The sequence below is a fragment of the Desmodus rotundus genome, chromosome 12, assembly GCF_022682495.2.
Source record: "Desmodus rotundus isolate HL8 chromosome 12, HLdesRot8A.1, whole genome shotgun sequence".
NCBI classification, from domain to species: domain Eukaryota; kingdom Metazoa; phylum Chordata; class Mammalia; order Chiroptera; family Phyllostomidae; genus Desmodus; species Desmodus rotundus.
Window position 1 is genome coordinate 24,554,745 of NC_071398.1, and position 23,332 is coordinate 24,578,076.

General features: G+C 43.2%; 1 protein-coding gene and 1 long non-coding RNA gene across 4 annotated transcripts; both read left to right on the plus strand.

Annotated features, from left to right (window-relative positions):
• Window positions 1–1,104: 1,104 nt before the first annotated feature.
• DYNLRB2 (dynein light chain roadblock-type 2) lies at window positions 1,105–10,520 on the plus strand. The gene is made up of 4 exons (XM_045191688.3): window positions 1,105–1,206; window positions 3,441–3,516; window positions 9,187–9,354; window positions 10,267–10,520. Exons 1-4 carry the CDS (start codon window positions 1,204–1,206, stop codon window positions 10,308–10,310), a joined length of 291 nt encoding a protein of 96 aa, XP_045047623.1. The 5' UTR covers window positions 1,105–1,203; the 3' UTR covers window positions 10,311–10,520.
• Window positions 10,521–14,612: 4,092 nt separating this feature from the next.
• On the plus strand, window positions 14,613–22,512 carry LOC123479299 (uncharacterized). Of its 3 annotated transcripts, none has more exons than XR_008425857.1 (3): window positions 14,613–15,191; window positions 15,758–15,893; window positions 22,437–22,512. It is a non-coding gene; the product is annotated as an uncharacterized lncRNA (long non-coding RNA). The 3 variants fall into 3 exon arrangements; XR_006654876.2 differs by having other exon boundaries at window positions 14,613–15,148; XR_008425858.1 differs by lacking the exon at window positions 22,437–22,512 and adding an exon at window positions 16,496–17,114 and having other exon boundaries at window positions 14,613–15,148.
• The last annotated feature ends 820 nt before the right edge of the window (window positions 22,513–23,332 follow it).

Consider the following 23,332-nt stretch of genomic DNA (forward strand, 5'->3'; position numbering starts at 1 on the left):
GGAGCCCGAACTGAATCAGTATTGAGTCATCATAGCATGGTCCCTATGGGGATGCACTCCCAACCTGTAACTTCTATGTATGATCAGAGTCTGCCTTCTTCAAACCCCAGGACTTCATGACTCCAGACACAAAATTTCCCTGCCGCACTTCATACAACAGTTGGTCTCTGCCTCCCAGGCTACTGAAAAAGATATTTTCAATGTCCTTCAAAGGTCAAGTGACTTCTGACTATCCCTAATTGATCTTTAACTTATTTCCCCCATCAGTTTCTTAATACCCAGTGGAATGCTCTCTTCTGTGGCAGTTTATAGAACATTCCTCACTTCCACCCGCAGTTTCTCAATGACTCAGAACTGTTGACAAATAATGACCACAAAAGAAAGATCCTAATGGATTAAACAAAAATACTGGTAAGTTGCAGCTCTTCAACTGAGTGAAGAGCAAGGGCTACAACTACATGAGAACGTAAGATGTAAGCAAGATGGCGCTTATCCTGCTGTTTGGGGGTGGCAGATAATAAGCATATATTATTGTACTATTCCATGCTGATATATTTATTCTTCAGTTTTAAAAAAAATTTTTAACTATCTGTGTAGGTCGGGGAAACAAACTTTATCAGCGCTGCACAAGGAAGCACGCTGAGTGTCAATGGGTCTATTACCAAGTATCGAAAGGGACCCAAACCCAGTGTCAGAGGGTCCCTCCCCTGTGTATGCCCGGGGCAGGTATCCCACTGGGAGTATTGTTTCCTTCCTTGCATTTTGTCTGTCTCCCGAGCTAGACTATACCCTGAGCACTGAAAAGAGCCTGGCACGTGGTAGGTGGTCTTGAATAAGGAAGTGGCTCTTATTTTAATGCGTACCTCAAGGAATGAATGAATAAATGGATGGATGAACGAACGACCCAGAGCCCAGCCTTTGCCCAGCTTGGCGCCTCGGCCTCCTCGCCCCGCGGGCGTAGGTGAAACCCAGGTGAGCGCAGGGGGCCACAAATCCCGTCTACGGCGGCCGGGAGGAGCCAGGCCAGTTCCGGGCGGAAAAGCTCCCTACAGCTGCTGCCCGACCCTTGCGCACGCAGGCGCGGGGCACCAACGTTTCCGGGAGGTCACTTCCTCCCCCGTCTCTTAGCAACGGCTGGAAGCGTTGTTGACATCCCAGACAGCAGTAGCGCGGGACTCAGCCCCGAGTTTCGTGGCCAGCGCGATGGTAAATCTGGGGTCTCCGTCCACTACCCACCGCTCCAAGGGCGCCGACCCATGTGGGCTTTCTCTGCCCTCCTCTCGAGGTCGATCCAGGCCGAGCCGGGGCCGCGGCGAAGGCTGGGGACTCCATAAGCTTCTTAGAAGGGTGACTGGGAGACCCTAGAAACGAGAGGACGACCATGAAGGCGGGGAAGAAGATGTCTAGATGAGGAAGCGATCTTGGGGCATAGATATCTAGGGGGTGATTTCTGGAGGTGGTACTTGGTCAGGGGAGATATCAACACAGAGAAGAGAGAGACTGAGAAGATGAAAGATCCTGTGAGGGATGAGAGAGCTCTATCTAGAGCGAGGAAAATGTGAAAAGGGGAGGAGCGAGACGGAAAGAAAAATCACCCTGAAAGGGAAGAAAGAGATGGGACAGGGAGCGCAAGGCAATGGAGAAAGGGGGAAAAAGAAGATATTGCGGGAGAAGAAAAGCAAATAAAGAGAAAGAAGAAAAGAGGAAAGGAGAGAGAGAATAGGGAGTGAAGGAAGGAAAATGGAGACTGGGGAAAGTTTGAAGAAGAGTAAGGTTAAAGCGAGGAGTTTTAAGAGGGATGAAAAGGGGGTGGGGATCAAGAGATTGTAGCAGGAGGGTTCAGAAATCACAAGAGGAGAAAATAACTGGGAAAAGAGAAGGAAAGGCTGGGAAGAGCAGAAGGAGGCGCTTGGGAGAGAAGTAAAAGAGAAAAGGCTAAACGAGGGCAGTGATTGTAAGGAGCTGTGGACATTGGCTCAATGATGGAAAAAAAAAGTGATAACGTAGCACCCCCCCCACAGCTATTATGCTTTAAGTGCAATGTTTCCCGAAGTGAGATGTAAACATTAGTTGCTACTTGAAATGGCTCAGAAATACCAAATAAGACAGCGTAAATCACATTTAAGAAAGCTATTCCTCCTCCATTTCATTTACTTTTCAACCTTTCGACCATATCCAGGTGAAAGTTTCTGGCAATATTAGGTCGTTACACCACTAGCATTTCGCAATTTCAGTTTTTCACTAAAGAACAGACCTCAGGCTCAGAGATTTCTTTAGGGTAGAATGTAATACGTTCCCCCCTTTTTTCTTGGTTATTTGCTTATGACTAATAAATCAGATTTCCATTTCTGGTAGTGATGAATAGTTTCCTTTGCAAATGCATTCATTTAAGCTTTTAGAAGTGAGATATGTTAAAGAACATGCTAGCTAAATAATATAGGTGGTATTCCTAATGCCAAAAATTGTGAATCTAGTACATAAATGCCTAGAATTCAGAAAACACCTGTATAGTCATAATAAAGGAGGAAATAAATTTTCTCGTCCACATTTGGTGCAAAAGAAAACTGTCTTGCCTAAGTAACATAATGTTCATCTATACAATGTTGAGAAGGAAAAAAAATATCACAAACCCTCTTCAAGACAGTGAAGAATAATGTTTGAATTCAGAATATCCAGTGATTACTCAGTTATGAATGATACGCAGGTTTGGAAAAGAATTCTTGATTTTAGCATTTGTACAAGGAAAGAAAACCACTACAATATAGTTTATTCATAAAATTCATTAAGAAAGCTGATTTTAAAACCCAATAATGGGTTCCAACTTACTCATGGTTGAACATTCAGTTTGCACTGAGAACGAGGCCATAGTTACCAAGAGGTTCTTGGAATCCCAGAATATGTTTCTTAATATGTTTTAGAATATCCTGAATTTAATCACCTAAACTCCCAAGTAGGTAACATTTTGGACTGAAAATAAGATTTCTCATTAACAGATACTTTTAGACAGAGAGTGGCAATGATATAGCTCTATAAATATTAAAATACTATAATGTAGAAGGGGAATTTTTTCATACAAAAAGAGAAAGATCAATGAGTGAAAGATGGTCAGGAGAGGAATTCTGTCCAGTGTGAAGAAGACTTTCCCAGTAAATAGAGACAGATAAAAATGGAGTGAGCTCGTGTAAGGCAATAAGCTTTCTAACTGCAGAAGAGTTCAAGCCAAGAGATTTGTCAGGGCTGTCTGTCAGGGGTCCTACTGTGTCTGCTTGTATATGGGACTTGACAATTTCAAAGCTCTCTTCCAAAAGCCTGAGATTATAGCATCCAGTACCTTAGGTTAAAGGGAAAGAGGAGTAGGGATCTTTCCAAATATTATTCTCTTTAGGATTGAGGTAACCACAAAGACCCTTGTGGTTAACTGTCATTCTGATCTCTAACAGGCAGAGGTGGAGGAAACCCTGAAGAGGATACAGAACCATAAAGGGGTTATAGGAACGATGGTTGTGAACGCAGAAGGTAAATACATCACGAGCTGCCTCCTTGACCTCTGCAGAGGCCCCAAGTTGCTGTTTGTTGTGCCACGCCTTACGGCAAGCCTCTTAGAGCTTGTAATCAAAAGCATAGTTCACATATTTTAGCTCTAGCCTTTACTTATCAAACACCTACTGAGTATTGCCTGTCAAGCACTCTGCTAAGAACTAGGGATATAAATATAAATATGTCTTAAAATGTCTCTATATTGCTAAGAAACACTGTACATTGTCTAATTTTGAAAGCTTTGATAACCCTCTTCTATCATTTCAGGAATACCAGTAAGACTTTTATATTGAAGATAGGGAGAATATTATTGTTGGCAGTATGTTTTTGTTTTAACATTATTTCCAAGTTTCATTCTTCATTTTAAATGAAATTGTTCCTCTGCCATATTTAATGAAATCTTTGAAAATTAATTGTAATTTATACTATAGTCTTTGTTGTTATAGTATAAGAAGGACTGATATATTTCCACCTATGGAATCTGTAGACTTGTACCAGAAACTTGCTCTCACTCCACAGTCCCTATTAATCCACAGAGCATTTCTCTGGCACATTGCTCTCCACATGCCCAGCTATGGTGGCAATCTCTTAAGGGCTCTTGCTCAATTGACCCTTGTGCCACCTCTTGCCCTTACTAATTTGGGCATTTGTAAGGGCAAGAGGTGCCACAAATCCCAGAGTATTAGTCAAGATGAGAGTAGTTACTTCATATAATTCACCGTGCAATGATGGGATTGGCACATTGCCCACTCAGTGCTTGGCAACAGAATCTCACAGCTAATCATTATTTTGGAGCAAATCCATCAATGTTTATTGATGGCTTTAGAACTTAAACAATTTAAAGTCTGTTTAAACTCTGACCTTCAATCCTTTATTATTAAAAGTGGAAAATAACCTACTTTGTTGATGGTTGTGATAAGTGAAATAATAATTGTCCAGTGCCTGGCACAATACCCAACACTTAATAAAATTATAAATAAATAATTCTGAGAATGTGGGAATTTTTAATTGATATGTACAAATAAAACATCTGATGTATTTTACAAAATAAAATTAAACATATATCAACATCAAATGAATGGAATAAATACACCCAGCTCGGGAGATCAGGGGGGAGTGGATTTAAGATGAGCCCTACAGGTAAGTCAAGATCAATGCCTAATACTTCCAGGAAGCAGTCCAGCCCCAGTGCACGGTTCTGGTTGGACTGATTTGAGGTCCATGCATTTGCATATACTCTGCCACACCCCCTAAGATGGGTTATCTTTGCCACTTCACAGAGGTGCTATATTCTTTTCCTTTGGCTGCCATAACAAAGTACCACACACCTAGTGACAAAAAAAAATAGTTATTGTCCCTCAGCTCTGGAGGCTAGAAGTTGAAATCAAGGTGTGAGCAGGGCCAAGTTCTCTTCAAAGGCTCTACTAGACAGCCCTCCTTGCTGTCTTCCAGCTTCTGGTGGCTTCCAGCAATCCTTGGCATTCCTTGGCTCGTAAATGTATCCCTCCAAGCTCTGCCCCCATTGTCATCTCCGTGTCTCTGCTTTCTCTTCTTAATGACATCAGTCATGGGATTAGGTCCACCCTAATCCAGTGTGACCTGATCTTAACTGGTTATATCTACAAAGACCCTATTTCCAAATGAGGTCACAGTCTGAGACTTAGGGTAGACCTGAATGGGGGGATCACTATTCAGCCCAATACAGGTGAATTCACCTGTGACATCCAGGGTGACTCATCTAATTTGTTATTTTGGAAGATCTTAATTTAAAGTACATAATCTTAGCAATATGCACGAAATGTCTGAAAAATATCTATGCTCTAATCTGTAATGTCAATCCTAGGAATTTATCCTAAGAAGTAGTGAAGGAAACATTTAGGAATGAATGATACTTGCTTAGGCATCATGTAGAGTAGCAATAAATAACCAGACAAATAAGTCAATAAATCTATCCCAACAATAGGGGACATTTTAAATTAATTATGTAATATTTACTTGATGAACTATTGATCTATTTAAAGTGTTGAAGAATATTGAGAGTCATGGAAAACTATTCACAATATTAGATGAGAAAAAAATCAAGGAACATAGCAGTATCCAGCATTTTCTCATAAAAAATATAGCCATGCACACATATACACTTTAAATAAATATGGAAGAAAAGGCAGAGATATGTTAATGGTAATTATCTCTGAGTGGTGAAATTAAAAGTGACTTTTACATTCTTTTCCTGGGGTTTCTCAGCACTTTTCTCATCCAAAGGCAACAAAATATTACTTTTAAGACCTATTAACTTCTAATTAACCTCTACAGGGATTAGGCTGTGTTAGGATTCAAGGCACTTTTCTGAAATCCAAATTAATCTTTTTCCCAAAAATATAAATGAGGGGTTTATTTTTATGGTCAGATTATTAGTAACCAGAGTGTATGACAAGGATGTTTATTAATAGCATGTGGTATAAGTTGTGTGACCAGAATGTCATAAAATACTCCATTTCAACAGCCTACTCAATTTTAGATGAAAGTGCCATTTATAATAGTGCGGCTTTGTAGCTTTCAGAAGTCCCAGGAAATTTGATACTGAAAATATTTAACTGAGATGGGGTTTATATGTTCTTGTTCTCTGCCAGTAGTGTTAATCCACTAATTCTAGGCAAATCATTTTAGCATATTTTCAAGTTTTATGTGTGATTTTATATGAGCCTTCTACCATGTTTATACATTTAGACCTCTTCATATACCACGTTAAGTAGAAATTTTTGGTTTCACTGTTATTGAAGCATAGACTTCCTATTCATGACAATAAAGTAGACTTACCAATTTAGCCCAATGCTGAATGGTATACACTTTTATTAGAGAATATTTTTGCTAACATTGGTTTCCCACTCATAAAACCTTTTATTACCTACAACATTATAGCACTGAACATTGAATTAGGTACTGACAAATGTATTGCACACGTGTGTGTTTCCCAGGCAGTCACATCTGTCATATATTCTTATGTATACAAGCCTGATTTCTGTAGGCTCTTAATTTTAAATACTCTTGACATTACTAACAATCTATTCTTTGAATTTCATTAGGTTTTATCAGCCATCTAGCTGACTCCCTTTATTTTTGAAATACAGTCTATCAACCAAAATACAAATGTTCAGTGGAAAAGTACCAGCTTATGGGGATAATCGTCATTTTAAAGTAGTGCCATAAATTCAGCAACATCAAATTCATACTCTTTGTTCTAGAAATTTCATTTCAGGAATTTATACTACACATATATGCAAATGTGAAATGGCACGCCCAAAGACGTATTCCGTAGCCTTGTATATAAAAGCCAAAGATTGGGGATGGCCTCCGTGCTCGTCGGGACGATGTGTTAGTCACGTGTATTACAAAGCATCCATTTGGCAGTCATGGTACATGGTCATTGTGAATGACCTAGTCGTATATGTATTGAATGGGACCATTTCCAAAGTGCATTAAATGAAAATAATTTAGGTGCAGAATAGAAAATGATACAACTAAAGACTTCAACCACAAACATGCTCGAATAGACTTACAGTGCCTCTGGAAAGATACCAAAGAAACGGGGAGCAGTGGTTACCCCTCGGAAGAGGAAGTAGGAAAATTTTACACCATGTGCTAAAATTACTTGTTAATAAATTATTTTGTAATTACCTTGTATTGTACCAAGGAAGAGCTCCACAAATATTTGTTGATTTGTTCAAGTGTCTATAGGGGGTATGAAAAACTCCAAGACTTCCCACAGTGTGTAGTTACTGTGCAGAAAGGCTGGCTGTTTTATTTATTGACGTGGATCATGGATAGACAATGAAATAGGCCTGAGCATCCGATTCATAATCTTGTCATCTACATTTTAAATAACTTATTCTGGTTGTATTTCTTGTTTTGACACTGAGCAATGCAGACTTTGTAGGTAGTCACTATTCAGGATGCAAAGTAGAACTATTTGTCAAAAAGTGCTCTTACAAGGTTGAGTGCTTTCTACATTTCACTCTCCTCCTTGTTAAAGACACATGTCTTTTGATGTTTCATCAGGAGTGAAAGACAAAACCGACTTCCGGGGGGGAAGCGGCCAACAAATAATAATATGAAAACAAGTTTATATAAAACCTTATTTATCAAGTAGGTTTTCCTGTAAATATTGTCCTTGTACTGTTTGGTAGGATCTATTCTAGAAACAATAATTTTCTTAAAAGAGGAAGCAACTAATCTGTTTCAAAGTCAGAATGGAGGCTCTCAAAGAGTTTCATGAAAAACTATAAAAGCCCAAGTTTGTAATGCTGGTCCACTCTGAAAGTGCTCATCTCGCTTAACAGTTTCTGAAATTACCTTCACTGAGGGAAAACCAAGAGCCACATTAGCCTCTTTTATTGGTTGGCCACAATTCAGGTACCTGAAGAATCTGACAGTGATCCCCAATTCACCTTCATGTGTCTCCCTAAATGAAAGACACCCTTGCAAATCAAATCCCTGGAATTCCCTAGCTATGTGGAAATTCTCAAAATATTATGAAGGCTGTTTCTGATTAGATGCAATATATGCAAATTCCCTAGCACAGCACCTGTTACTTAATAAGCACTGAGCGCTGAGTGACCCGACTTAAGGTAGATTGATTTGAACTGAATTGAATTATACTTGCCTATTTGTCTGTCTAGATTCATCCAGTTAAATTAATAGGCTCTGTTTTAAATGTGTATCATGGAGCAATAGAGCACGCAAGTAGCCAAATTTAATAATGCTTAAACCAAGAATGAGTACAAACCAGGAGATGCCTAGCAAGACCACAGTGTTTTTGTTGCTGTGTTTTCTAGTATAAAATTTAAGGTTTGCTAAATACTGCATGTTACAAAGAAATTTTGAAAATTCCTGTTGATATACTCTCTAGCATATGCAGGGATATCGCTGCCTAATTCTCTCCTCGGGGGAGAAAATGAGCACAGACCAAGCATTGCAAAGCAGACTCCAGTAGACAGGACACCTGGGGGAGTGCATTTGTGTGTAGTAACATGTTCGCCTAGTGCTGCAGTAATCAGTCAACAACTTCCAAAAGGTTGGTGCACAAGAATGTTTGTCACACCATTAGCAACAAAAACAAAAACACAATGCCTAACAGTCCAACAATTGGGATCGATTATGATAGATCCGTAAAGTCGCCAGTGTGTAGCCATCAAAATAATACTGATGACACCGTCACCAACAAGGGCCTGTATGCTGTCATTCAACTGAAAAAAAGTAATCATCAAATTTGTAATTATACTTTGACCCAAGTATTTTTTTAAAATCCATGTGGAGACAGATGATTGGAAGAAAATAAACTAAAATTATTCCTAGTGGGTAATACCAGCCTCCACTTTTTCTTTCTCCTAACAGTTATAAGTATTTTCCATATTTCTTCTTTTTCTTTTTTTAATTTTTTTATTGTTATTCAGTTACAATTGTCTGCATTTTCTTCCCATCCCTCCATCCCACCCCAACCAATCCCACCTCCCTCCCCCATCTCTACCCTCCCCCTTGATTTTGTCCTTGTGTCCTTTATAATAGCTCCTTATTTTCCATATTTCTACAATGTGCATATTACTTTTATAATCAGAAAAAGAAAGTTTAATCCCAAATTAAATCGCGTAACAGGCATCCCAATCCGAACAACCTTGGACAACTCGACAACGGTGCAGTACGCGGGCCTTCTTCACCAGCTGACAATGAAAGCCAAGAGCACTGTGCGTGACATCGATCCTCAGAACGACCTCACCTTCCTGAGGATCAGGTCAAAGAAGCACGAAATCATGGTCGCTCCAGGTAATTTGGCATTTCATTTCATATGTAAAGCATCTTTCCACTTTATCATATAAAAGCTTTGTTTCAAAGAAGGAGGAGTATAGATTTAACTTTATTTTTATTGTTGACACTATTACAGGTAGATTTTAATATGCGATATGACACATAATGTTCTTCACTGACAAAATGAAGACAATGTTTGAGTCTGAAAATTGCAACTTCAAAATTTTGTGACATTGGTGATGAATTTGACCTTTGAAGAAGTCAAATTTTTCCCACTTGCATTTATTATCAGTAATCAAAAAAGCTTAGGAGATGTAGGTCTCGTGTTGGGTGAACTTAGTGCACAGATTTTCTGGAGAGTGGGAGAAAGGTCTCCTGTCCAGGGCACGAACCAGGGAATGGCTCAAAGGCCTGTAGAGTCTAAAATTCCCCCTGTGGCAGCTCACAGTCACCTGGCCTACCAAGAGAGAACAGCCATCCAAGTACTTCTTCCCATGAAGGAGTTACTTTCACAGTGTTGGTAGACGTCGGTGTAAAACAGGACTCCTGCTTCTAAATCTAGTCTAGAACAAACTTCTCTATAGTCGTCCATCTGTGAAATCAGAATTACCCATAAACTAAACAAAGCTTTTTCTGTGCCTGTGTTCTCACCATGGCTGCACATTGGGATCACTTGGAGAGCTCTACAGAAATAATGATGGGTACCTGAACTCCACCCCAAACCAGTGAAAGCAGAATCTCTGGGGCTGGGCCCCGGGTAATGGTGTTTTACAAGCTCAGCAGATGATTCTGATGTGGAACCAGGGTGGAAAACCATTGGTATACACAAGGTCCATGTGATGTTTCAAAGAGAAAAGCAGATTAGCTGAAGTATTCATTTATTATATTTCGTTTTTAGAGGGGACTAATTTTTCCCACATCTCTCCACAGATAAGGAGTATCTTCTGATCGTCATTCAGAATCCATGCGAATAGCTCTGCCTCGACCGAGCCCACCCCGTGACACTGGGTTGAAAACACTTTACTCTTTATGAGGACTAAGATTCTATTCTAGTGTAACTGATCCTTTGGCCATTCTTTTCTATTTTTTACATGTAAAGTAGGGTACACTTCCTGTTTTTCCCCCTCGAATGTATTGTAAAGTTGTGATTTAGCTATATAATAAATAAATTCTGGTACGTATGTCTCTTTCCTCACAATACACAAAGTGGAGGCATCTAATGTGCAGACAGCCTTCCTTAGCGGTAGCTCTTTTAGTCTAGAAGTTAGTTGTCACCGAGAATCAGTGTGGAGGTATAACTGCGCCCATTTGCTAACGTGTCAAGGAGATGCAGTGGGGCACTGCGGAAGCTGGCAGGGAAGTCCCAACCCTCCAGGAGTGTTAGGTGCTTTCCCAGGTTCAGTAAAGACAGTGAGAGATCAGAGGGCTGTTCCCAGCCAGGTCAGCCCCACAGCTGAGCACCGCCTCCTATTCCTTGCAGAACTCTGCAGAATTGCGCTTCTGTCACACTGGCCTGAGGGGACCAGGAGCCAGTCCTGGGCATGGGTGTGTACTTCAAAGGCTGATGGGATAACTCCAGAGGGTTGTGTTTTTACTAAATATTTCCAACATTCAGAAAATAATGAAAATCATACAGTATAGCAGATTTTCAAGACCCAGATAGAACAGATGTTTATATTTTGCCATATTCACCTCATATCCTCTCTTTTTTTAATTAAGCTTTTTTAAAATTTTGAGATAACAGGATTCACATCAAGTTGTAAGAAATAACATAGAGATCCTCTGAACCCTTTACACAGGTTCCCACTACAGCAACATCTTTCAAAATTATTGCACAATATCACAAGCAGGAAATTTTTTTTTTAATATATTTATTGATTATGCTATTACAGTTGTCCCATTTCCCCCCCCACTCCACTCCATCCTGCCCATCCCCCTCCCTCCCACATTCCCCCCCTATAGTTCATGTCCATAGGTCATACTTATAAGTTCTTTGGCTTCTACATTTCCTACACTATTTTTACCCTCCCCCTGTCTATTTTCCACCTATCATCTATGCTACTTATTCTCTGTACCTTTACCCCTCTCTCCCCCTCCCACTCCCTTAATGACAACCCTCATGTTCTAGTTGTTTGCCTAGTTTGCTCTCGTTTTTGTTTTATGTGTGGCCGTTAATAACTGTGAGTTTGCTGTCATTTTTACTGTTCCAATTTTTGATCTTCTTTTTCTTAGGTAACTCCCTTTAACATTTCATATAATAAGGGCTTGGTGATGATGAGCTTCTTTAACTTGACCTTATCTGAGAAGCACTTTATCTTCCCTTCCATTCTAAGTGATAGCTTTGCTGGATACAGTAATCTTGGATGTAGGTCCTTGCATTTAATCTTGGGTAATGTAATTATGATGTGCCTTGGTGTGTTCCTCCTTGGGTCCAGCTTCTTTGGGACTCTCTGAGCTTCCTGGACTTCCCGGAAGTCTATTTCCTTTGCCAGATTAGGGAAGTTCTCCTTCATTATTTGTTCAAATAAGTTTTCAATTTTTTGTTCTTCCTCTTCTCCTTCTGGCACCCCTATAATTCGGATGTGGGAACGTTTCAAGGCGTCCGGAAGGTTCCTAAGCCTCTCCTCATTTTTCCAAGTTCTTGTTTCTTCATTCTTTTCTGTTTGGATGTTTGTTTCTTCCTTCTGGTCCACACCATTGATTTGAGTCCCAGTTTCTTTCTCATCACTATTGGTTCCCTGTGCATTTTCCTTTGTTTCTCCTAGCATAGGCTTCATTTTTTCATCTGTTTTTCGAATAGATTCAACCAAGTCTGTGAGCATATTGATAACCAGTGCTTTGAACTGTGCATCCGATAGGTTGGCTATCTCTTCGTCGCTTAGTTGTATTTTTTCTGGAGCTTTGAAGTGTTCTGTCATTTGGGCCATTTTTTTTTTTTTTTTTTTGTCTTGGCGCGTCTGTTACTTTAAGGGGCGGAGCCTTAGGTGTTCACCAGGGCAGGGTAACGCTGGTCGCTGAGCTGTGACGCTGTACGAGGGGGAGGGGCCGAGTGGGAGCAATGGCGCCCGCCTCACTCTCCTCCGGATTTCAATCCTTCACTCTGCTACCCACAATCAAACTGGGCCACTCTGGTGCTGGTTCCCGAGTAAGTGGGCCTGTGCACACTCTAGGCCCCTGTGGGTCTCTCCAACAACCTCTTCTGTGAGGCTGGGAGTCTCTCCTGCTGCCGCCCCAACCCCCAGGGGCGCTTTCAATCAGAGGTTTCAGGCTTTATTTCCTGGAGCTGGAGCCCTGGGTTACGCGGTCTGCTCCCCGCCGTTCGTCAGGTTTATCTGTGGGCAAATTTGGTGCCGCGGGGTGCTACCCGCTGCTCTGCCTGCCCCACTCTCCGCCACTCTGAGTCCGGCCCTCTCGGTTTATCTGCGCAGATGTGGGGCCGCAGGGTCTGCTAGTGCTCGGACTGTCTGCGCCATTTGTCCCACACTCCGCCAGTCTCAGTCCCGCCACAGCCACTCGAGTCCTCTCCACCCCGGTGCCCGTCTCCGCCCCTCCTACCAGTCTGGATGAATGGTTATTTTCTATTTTCTTGGTGTTGGTCCCCCTTGCTGTTCGATTCTCTGTCAGTTCTGGTTGTGCGAGGAGGCGCAGTGTGTCTACCTACGCCGCCATCTTGGTTCACAAGCAGGAAATTGACGCTGATTCAGTCTAGATACAGAACATTGCCATCCCCACCAGGGGCCCTCCTGGTGCCCTTTACTAGCAATCCACCAGCCCCTGACCCCTGGCAACCACTAATCTGTCCTGTTTCTGTAATTCTGTCATATCAAGATTATATAAATGGAATAATGCAGTATGTAGCCTTTTGGAATTGACTTCTTTAGCTCAGCATAATTCCCTTGAGATTCATTCAAAAAATAAGAAACGAAACATCACAGATATAGCCGCAGCCTCCTCCTACTCTGTGTGCCTCTGTCCTCCTCTCCTTCCCCAGAGGACTCTTATTAGAAGGAAGCAGACACTCTGCACAGGGGTCCTCAGGAGCCCACACCCAAGTTTCCAAAATGCCTCCACAACAAGGCAAGTGTGAGGAATGGTGCACAGTAGGTTTACTAGTTCAATCAAAGCCGCGGCCCCAGCTTGCATTCTGTGAGGCTACTGGAGCCAACCCAAGCAGACGGTGGTCTGAGCAGAAAGGAAGGGCTGAGGCAAACCTCTCAGGTTAAAGGGGTTTACTCTCCAAGTGGTGACAAGAGAGGAGACAGATCACAGATGGAACTCTCCCAAGGCTCAGAGAGACAGAGGAGGCTGCAGCCACACAGCCAAGACCATCCATGCAACAGCTGTCTGTGCCCCACTGCAGAGCCAGTACTCCTGGGGGTGGGGCCCACACATGCATATTGGAATATTCTCTCCAGGTAATTGCAATCACCTCCAGACTGAGATCAACTCAATGGTAATCAAGAACAAAGGCTTGGGAGTCACGTGTCCTGGGTGGTTCTTATTCCGGCTCTGCTGTTTGTAAGCAAGGTTTGTTGTTTAGAATCAGCTGAGCTGGTACAGCTAAAGTGCCCAACACAGAATGAAAGCTCAACAATCATTAGCTTCTGCTCCCACTGACGTACAAATGTGAGTTCCGGGAACAGCCCTGAGGTTCCCCACATCATCAAAGCCAGCTGAGCCCTAGGTTTACAGAGACAACAGAACAAATGAGGAAATGAGCTTAAGTTACAACAGGAGTGAGTTCTTAACTGGTGGGGTGAATAAACATGAAAGAAAGAGATTATAGGAATGGAGAACCTATACTGCAGCAAATATCTGACTTTCAAACAATTGTCTGACACTTCTGACTTCAAAAACTTCAGACTTGTAAAAGAGTAGAAGTGAAGCAGGGTGCAGCCAAGAGGAGGGCCCCAAGAAGGGATTTGTAATGGGGTCCGGAACTCAAGGTGTCCAGGAAATATTAGAAAAATGTATATAGGGTATCCTCACCCCCACGAGCCTGAGCCAGGGGGGATGGGACACATGGAACAGGGCCATTCAGAGCTGTTCTGTATAGCAACAGCTTTGCAGCTAACCCCTGGCATGGTCATTTAACATATCTATAACCTTTAACTGGTTTCATGGATATGTTAAATAGCTGGGGCCCTGCTTTGAGCCAGGGGGATGGGAGTGACTTCCACCCAAGATAGGACTGGGAAGCAACTCCCCCTGGTTACAGGGCCTGTGTGAGAGCTTGGAGATGATTGGCTCCATGCCATGGGGCCACACCTGCCCAGACTTACAATGGCAGCCCAGTAAAGCTGGAAGAATAGGGGATGCTGGCAGGTGTAACTGACTGTAGGAGGAGTCGGAAATGGGGCTGCAAAGGAAGATGGGCACTGGGATTTAAACCTAGGCACGGCAGCCCTAGAAAGAGAACCACGAGGTTCTGAAGCAAGTAAATAGGGAGAGAACCACAAGGTTTGGGGGGAGAAAGGAGAGGATCAGGCAGCTCTGATGAAGTGAAGAGAGGACCACACGGTTCTGAGAGGGAAAGAAAGGAGGACCATGCAGTTCTGAAGGAAAAGGAGAGAACCACGAAGTTCTGAGGGGAAAGGAGAGGGCCACGAGGTTCTGAAGTAAAAGGAGGAGGACCATGAGGCTTAGGCAGCAGGAGAGACTTTGCTGGGAAGAAAAGGGGAGAAAGGACTCTTGCTGGTGGGCCATGAGAAGGTGCCACAAGGCTCTGGATTAACTGGAGATTGCAGCAGCCACACCGCTGATGGTGCTGGGAACCTGAACCACGGACTTCTACTTCTTTTCCTGAGACACGGTACCCCGGACTGGGCACAGGGAGAGGGAAGGACTGTGCATCTGTGGGTATTCTAGAGGACTTTAGTATCTTATTGAAGACATTAAGCCATTACTCTAAGTTTGTGTAACTTTTAAATAAACAATTCCTTTCCTTTTCACCAGTCTCTGGCATTGAGAGACATCTTTCCTCTGGCGGCGGGCATTGCAAAACTAGCAGGTGTGGGCGGGGGGGACCTCCAGAGAGACAGAAAGGGGGGATCCTTTCCATAATGATTTATCGTGAACCACCCCCCGGCCTTGCTCTGTAACAGAAGGAATAGCACAATAAACACCCATATAAGCTTCACCCACATTCACCAACTTTTAGTATTTTACATATGCTTCATCTCTGTCTGTGTGTACGTATATATACGTAACAATAACCCCAATTTCATTCTTAAGAAATTTAGTATTGATATAATATCCCCTAACAGTCAGCCATATGCAAATTCCCCCAGGAGTCCCAGCATGTTTCTTCTGTGTTTTTTAAATCCAGGATCCTCTCTAGGGCCACATATTGCATTTGGTTGTCATGTGTCTAGTTTTTAGCTGTTTTTAGAACCTCTTTCTCTCTCTTCTTTACCTCCAGGTGGTGTCAAATTTGTATTTGCTCTCCCTAGAGTCCCCAGTACCACCTGCTCCCCGTCCCCCTCGAGCCCCTCCTGATGAGCAGAGACAGCCTGCAAATAGAGGAAATTCAGCCCACAAGCAGGTCTTAGTCACAGGTGAGTGCTTCCCCTCCTTCTGTACTGTGACTCCGAGACCAGACACATCACCATGGACCCAGCCTCATCCTTCAGCCCAGGGAGGTCTGGGTACCACAATACCCACACCCCCAGGGACAGCTGACAGTAGCATCTGCTGACAGTTTCCAACACAGACAAGATCTTGTTAGAATCCAAACAGCAAAGAATTATTGAGGGAGAAGACCACAGAGATCATCTATCTGACCACTTGATTTTATTTTTATTTTTTATTTTTTTATTAATGTTTGAACACAGTTGCCTCCATTTCCCATCACCACTTTCCCCCACCCCACCCACCCCCACCTCTCACCCTCAATCCTACCCGCCCTTTGGTTTTACAGGTGAAGGTTTCACCTGAGCCAGCAGTCAGGTGTTTCTCGGGAATCAGTTAGGAGGGTTTGTATTGAACTAGTCGTGCCTATGAATTGATGCTTATGATCTTATCAGATGTCTCATGCTCACTTGAGACCCCCCTCCATACCCTTAAAACTTGTTTTTAGGAGGTACATATTAGCTCATTGTTATAAATGTACCAAGGCTAACATTTGATTCCAATACCTAAATCTGTCTTCTCCCCACAGTTCCACAGCCCACCCAGAGCTCATTGGCAGATGTATGGCTGGGTGGTAAAGCCACTTCCTTCCTCCTGGTCCAGCCAGAATTTCAAGCCCCATTTAAGATGTAACAGTGGGAAATTTCTGGCAGGTGCAGAGGACATCGCTGCAAGTGCCAGGGCTCTGTGTGGGTTCTTCTGGGGAAATACAACCCTTCCATCCCACTGGGCAGTAAATTCTGCCGTGGTCGGTCCTGCCTGCATTTTTGCATCCAGAGGAAACTGTAACCCTTTGTTGGAGACACAGAAGGTGGTGTCAAAAAGTAGAAGTTGCCAAAGTCAATTACATTGGAGGATGATAAGACCTTTGGGAATTTGTCCCACCTCTCTCTGCCTTCTAGTACACAGACATTCATATTCCCTCTTCGATTCACAACAACATAGCTAATTAGCTCTATGTAAAAGATGCCTGGACCTAAAGATTCACACCCATACAAAACCATTCTCATTTCCTATGAGAAGTACAAGGCTGGGCTCACTGATGCCTCCCCTTAGTCCAACTTGGTAGGAATTTTATCTGAATAATAGGAGAGCTATTTACAGAATCTCTGGAGGAACATACCCCAGCCATAAATATTCATGAAAATGAACCTGGAAAGGCCAGCTTAATAAAACAGCTAAAAATGTGTCTGTGCATTACTATCATCGTGAGCTCCCAAATCCTCACCACCACAGGGGAGCACCCAGTAGCAGGTGGGCGAGAGCCTGCCCCAAGCTCCAGTGGGTGCTTGCCTCCTACAGCCCCTTTTACTCAATACAATCTCACTTTTGAGTAGATCACACATCTTCAAAAGAAAAAATTACCATAGACTTAGACTTGGATTTTCTCCCTTCTTGGTCTTTGACAAGTTATAATTAATCCCCAAACATCTTTGACATGGGACAAAACATACTTACTTCTCTGATATTAGAAAATAATGTGATACCCTTGAATAGAAAACTATAGCATGTTTAGAGGAATTAGCAATAGATATTCATCCAATCGACCAACATTTGGTCTTATATTCTGTTGTTTTTTTTTAAAGTAGGTCACATTGGGAGCCATGGCTGAGCTTTCAGAGTGGCGGTAACATCTCCAATCAGGAGCCCTACCAAAGAGTAATTGCTCTCTCAACTCCTGGGAATTATGGGGCTAGAGCTCCCTTAATATGAAATCACCTCTAATAATGAAAACTGGAAACCCAGGCTCCCCTGGGGCATATAGGAATATTTCTATTTAATACTTGCAATATTTAAGGTTACTAAAATTTTCCTATACATTTCTTATGCAAGCTTTGACATATAGGGTTGGGTTAGCCAGGTACTCAGCCATTCCTTGAACACAGAGAAGACTGAATTTTCTGACTCCCTCCTGGGTTCTTACTCTGGGAAACCTCCATTCCTTATTTCCCTTCACCAGACATGACCTCATGACCCCCTCTCGAGGTGTCATTAACTTTGAACAGCCCTATTGCGTGTTTTTAAATCGCCCTTCTTTGGTCAACCTGACAACATGAGATGCAATGCGGTGCAGTAGAAAGAGCATGCGACCCAGGGTCTGACTCAGCTACTTAGTTATCAGCAGGGTGCACAACTTCTTCGGACCTCGGTTCACTTGCCTACAGGTGTGAAGAAAGCCCATCTGCAGTTGCCTTGCATTCTGAAGTACACAACACAGACTAGATGCCAATTATCATTAATAAGGGCAATGGCAGCCAAATGAACCAAATTTACCAGAATCCAAGGCATTAGATACATCTCACTGTGGCCTCTTCTAATATAACCATATGCGTAAATAGACTGAAGGACTTGTAATCCTGCTGGTAACAATTTTGTCTAACTCCCTCACTTATTATTGAATAATTATTTCCACAGTCCTACCTAGGGTTTACATTGGTTTTTCTTAAAATCTGTATGTGCTTCCATCAAATTTGTCAGTGGTGACCTGACCCAGATGAGACCAATGAGAGATGCATCCTTGGCATTTAGAATTGGAAAAGAGTCAGAGAGCAAGTCCCCACGGGCTGGGCTTATGCACAAAAGCACAGCTATTGGGGATGGATATTTTCTACAGAGGAGTGGCAGAGAGAGCCAGTCCTCAGAAGGAAAGAATACAGAGCATGGGAAGGATGTTCATTCTATGGGTTCTCTGTAGGGTCTCAGCTACATTTTACCAGCCTGTAGTAAGTTTTCCTGTTTTGTGTACACTGCCAGAATAGATTTCATCTGTTGCCCGAAACCAAAAAGTCCTTACCTAACACATTTTGGCTATATTTGGGTCACCCTGGGATACTTTAATCAGACACAGTCAAGAGCCCAGTGGCTCCCCAGGATGTGTACATTAATCAGAGGCCCTGAACAGATGGGCTGGGGTCACTCACTCCTTTGCTTCAAAACATACCCTGTGGCTTTGGCTAGACAAAAGAATAGGCCACTGCTGGACCTTCCCAAGGCAGAGCTCTGGGTGGCAGAGAGGTGCTGAGACATCCCTCTCACTGCGAGCAGGGTCTCCAGTTATTTCCCCTTGGTGAGTGGCCTCTGCCTCTGTCATTGACTGAAAAGAGAATTGACCACATGGACACTGGGCAGAGACATTCCCAAAGCACCAGTCCAGGTGGCTCAGGGTGTCTGGAGTGGCAGAAACCCATTTGAAGGAGAAAAGGGGTTAAAGAAGCACAGAACAGACTCATCTGACAACTTGCTACCCCTTCTCCCCAGAAGATAGTGTGGCACCAAAAAAAGGACATTGCTTTGTAGCCAGACAGGTCTGTGTTGGATGCCTAGCCCTGCCGTTATATTATTTTAGAAGAAAAATAGGAAGAGGAGGAAGAGAAGAAAGAGAGATAAAGAACAACAGCAGCTAACATTTGTTGATCACTTGCTACATAACAGACACAATAGATATTCACAACAGTCCCATTTTACAGACAAGAACACAAAGGCCTAGAGTAGTTTCATGGCTTGCCCAAGGTCAGGCAAGCTATTAAGTGTCAGAGGAGGCACCAAAACTCTGATATCTGACCAGGGCACACACTCAACCACTCCTTTAGATTGTTGACTCACTAGACATGTGGCAAGGAAATTAATGCCTCTGAGCCTTAGAATCCTTGTCTGTAAAATACAGACCATGATTCTTACAAGTTGTTGGGAGACAGGAAGAAGTTATATAAAGTGCCTGATCCTTAGTAGATGTTTAACAAAGAACAGTTGCTATTATCACCATCACCATTATCAATACTACCTAGAGAATCAACAACTGCTAGAAGATGACCATCATAGTCATTATGTTGTAAATATGACCAATGTCACAATGCTGACTTTTGACAATATTCCATGGGGCTCATCAGGTAGAGTAGTTACTCCTAATCCTTTCACCAAACCCCTAAAATCAACAATCAGCTATCCATCTGGGTCTGCCGGATGTCAGACCACCATTGTACTCATGGAATTTCATCTTTTCAAGAATTGCTCATGGGACCAATCTCCCCCTCAAGAAGGCATCTGCTGTTTTGTGTCACCAAACCTATATTTTATCTCCCTCCCATTGTGTCTACACATAAATCTAGTTTGTACTATGATTTATTCCCCTCCCATTCTGCCCGCATTTGTAACCCATTTAAACCATTCCTTCCTTCCCATTCCCCACTCTGCCTACACACAGAACCAGCCTTCCTATCTGGATGGGTCCACTCAATGCATCAGACTGATTTTCTGGTCTGTATTAGCAATCCAGTCAAGAGAAGTTATGCATTTGATAGTCCATTAGGCTTAAGGACAAAATCGGTCTTATTCTTATGCCCCAGCACTTGGCAGAAACTCTGGCACAGGGTGGGCACTCAGTGCCTGTAGGGTAAAGATCTCTATTCCTACCCAAGCCCTCTTTTAGAAACACCATTCCCTTTATCGTGATATTGGTTGCAAAGGGGTCCACCAAGTTAATGTGCACCTTTGAAGTGGACATAATTAGCTACATCCCCCTGAGAATACTCCAGACAGGGTTCTGACCAATTAGAAGCTTTAAAACTTCTGAATTAAGATTGCAGAATGAACTAAGGCAGGTCATTGGCTCCCATGGGCTGGCTTTCTTCCACATCGGCTCCTACACAACTCTCTGCTCCTGAGTAGCCCCAAGGAAATATGTGGGGCCTCCCCATCAATGCCAGGAGGGCAGAAGGCCCAGCTTCTCAGAATAGATGCAGCACTCAGAGCTGCACCCTTTGTGGAGCATGGATGGGAGACTGTACCGGCTAGTCCTTGACCTTGGGGGAATGGGCTGGCGCCAGCATCATCAGATTACAATGTCCCAAATGGTGCTGTCAGCCAGATCCTTTATGCAACATGAACTTTAAGTTGTTCACTAACTCTGAACCTTTCAATTGGGTATTTGATCATATCTCAGGGAAGTGGGGGGAAAGTAAATGTCTAGTGTCTCCAGGAGAAAAACACACAACACCATCGGTGATGTCACAACAGGAAAGAGGATATCATCTGAACAAGTTTACCTGCTCTTGCCAAGCCCAGCAATTTCCAGGAGATGAAAGCAGAGATTAATAACCATTTATGAAATCTCAAATTAATAATAATACTGGCTTCCACTGAGAATATAAAGGAAAGAAGGTGTGCTTCTTAACCAGGGAACCATGAACTAGGCAGTACTCCATTCTTCAAGCATTTAACCAATAATTAAGTTAGGCCAGGAGCAGGCATGGGTGATGTCATCCCAGCCCCAAAGACCTCCTGGTGTATAATGGAGATAGAGGTGCACAAAGAATACCTTTTCAAATAGTGAGACAATAGCAACCGAAGAAGACTGTGTGAGGGATGGGGCAACTGCAACGCAGATATAAAGGACTGATAAAGGCTTGGTGTTCAAGCAGCCGTACCTGAGCTGAAGTTAAAGGAGTAAACTAGGAGTTTACACTGTGTAGAAGGAAACAGGGATCCAGGCATAATGAATTAGAAACAAGAAATATTCTAGGCAATGATCTTCAAACCCTGCTTTAGGAATAGTGATTTTCCTTCACACACAACCTCAATGAGAAGCGAGCTGAGCGGCTTGCCATCCATGAAGCAGGATGGGTTCAGCTTCCATTCCGCCCTCTTCTCCTGCCCTTGCCTATCCCAGACCTGAGGAATCAGCATCTGCATTTGGGAGGAGTCCTGGGGGCTCCTGTCCCCTTGAAATTTGAGAAGTGCCCCCAACTAGTGCCCCAGGGAGTGGGGTTATGACCAGGGGAGTTTAGGAACACTGCTGCTCTACCATTTTTCCCTTCTGGAAATCTCCCTCCAATGCCAAGCCCAGGCCACCCAATGCCAGTTAATGACAGGTAGGGAGATAAGTAAAGGAGTTTTGTATAAAAGTCAACTACAACCCAATCCTATCTAAAAGAGAAAGGAGGCACTCTGAAATCCAGCCAAAGCTGATCTCCCCACCAGGTTTCACTCTAAGCATTTAGGGGTCCCCTTGGGCTGCCAATGAGCCAGTCCAGCCAGTTCCCTTGTGGCATGTCTATGACCTTCACTTTCACCTGCTCCAACTCTCTTCCCTTGGCACTGCCACATCCACAGGATGATGCTGCCCCTACCAGAACTACAGGTTTCTGAACATCACAGACACCCTGGGAACCACCGTAGTAGCAGACACCCCCCCTCACCTGCCACCCCCATCTCCTCACATGGCCAGCACACCTGCCACCTGTGAGGTACACTCAGAAGTAGCTGGAGGAAATGCCTTACTCTCCTTTCTGGAGTCCTCCAGCTTGGGCTCCTTGTGAAGTCCAACCTTCTGGTTTTCACACCCAGTGTCCTTTCCTGTGCACAGCCCCCTTCTCTAACCAGATGGTTCTTCCACTCATGGAAGTGAGTTCTTACCGGGTTCATTCTGGTTTGTTCCTTGACTTTGCCTTTACTCAGGTTGAGTTCTCTTTCAGGAGGCTCCGAAACACCCATGCAAACAGGTTTCTGACAACTCCAGCCTACCCGTTGGCTAGACACACCCGGACCACCGTGGAGCTCAAACCGGCCTCTGACAGATTTGTTCAGTGTCACCTGAAGTCATGGAGCCTATGCCATGTTCCAAATTCCTTATGATGTTACCCCATTGATCTCAAAACAACCTCACCTGGTAGACTTTATTATCCCCATTTTCCTAGTAAGGAAAATGAGGTTCATGTGAGGTCATCTTACCCAGTTCACACTGTTTGCTCAACTCAAAGACCCTCAAGGAAAAAAACCAATTCTTATTTATTATTGGACTCCTCCCATGCATTGTTCAGAGTTTGTATTTAGTCTACACTCATCATAGAAAGCTTGGATAAACTGTGTGAGTACAATCCATATCACCAGTTTGGGTGGCCAAGAGGGGCACACACTTTAAATAACTAGAGGTAAATTTATCACAGGAGCACAGGCTGATCCACTCTCAAGATTAGAATAATCGGCTCCAACGCAGCCAGGAACTCTGTCACGTGTCCGAGGATGGGTGTGCCTGTGTGCACACATGTGTATGGGGAGATTGTGAAAATCCACACCAAGACACTACCAACAGCCACTTCTGAGTGACTAGGATTCTGCTTGATTTTATTTTCTCCGCTTTGCCCTTCTTCCTGGTTGTCTTCTTTCACTTTTTTCTGCAATTAAAGCATTTCTAGAACTATGAGATGCATATAAAAAGTACATGTCTTAAGTACAAAGCATGATGAATTTTCACAAACTGTACACGCACACGTAACCAGCACCTAAATCAAGAAACTAAACATAGCCTGCCCTCCAAGAAGTACCTTCGGTCTCCCCTCTGGTCTCGAATGCCCACCCCAAGCATCACGAA

What these genes read in the sequence shown, in the direction of transcription:
- DYNLRB2 (XM_045191688.3), top strand. An exon ending in GATGGTTGTGAACGCAGAAG is followed by an intron (nt 3,517 to 9,186) that starts GTAAATACATCA and finishes ATCGCGTAACAG; the next exon opens with GCATCCCAATCCGAACAACC. An exon ending in CGAAATCATGGTCGCTCCAG is followed by an intron (nt 9,355 to 10,266) that starts GTAATTTGGCAT and finishes ATCTCTCCACAG; the next exon opens with ATAAGGAGTATCTTCTGATC.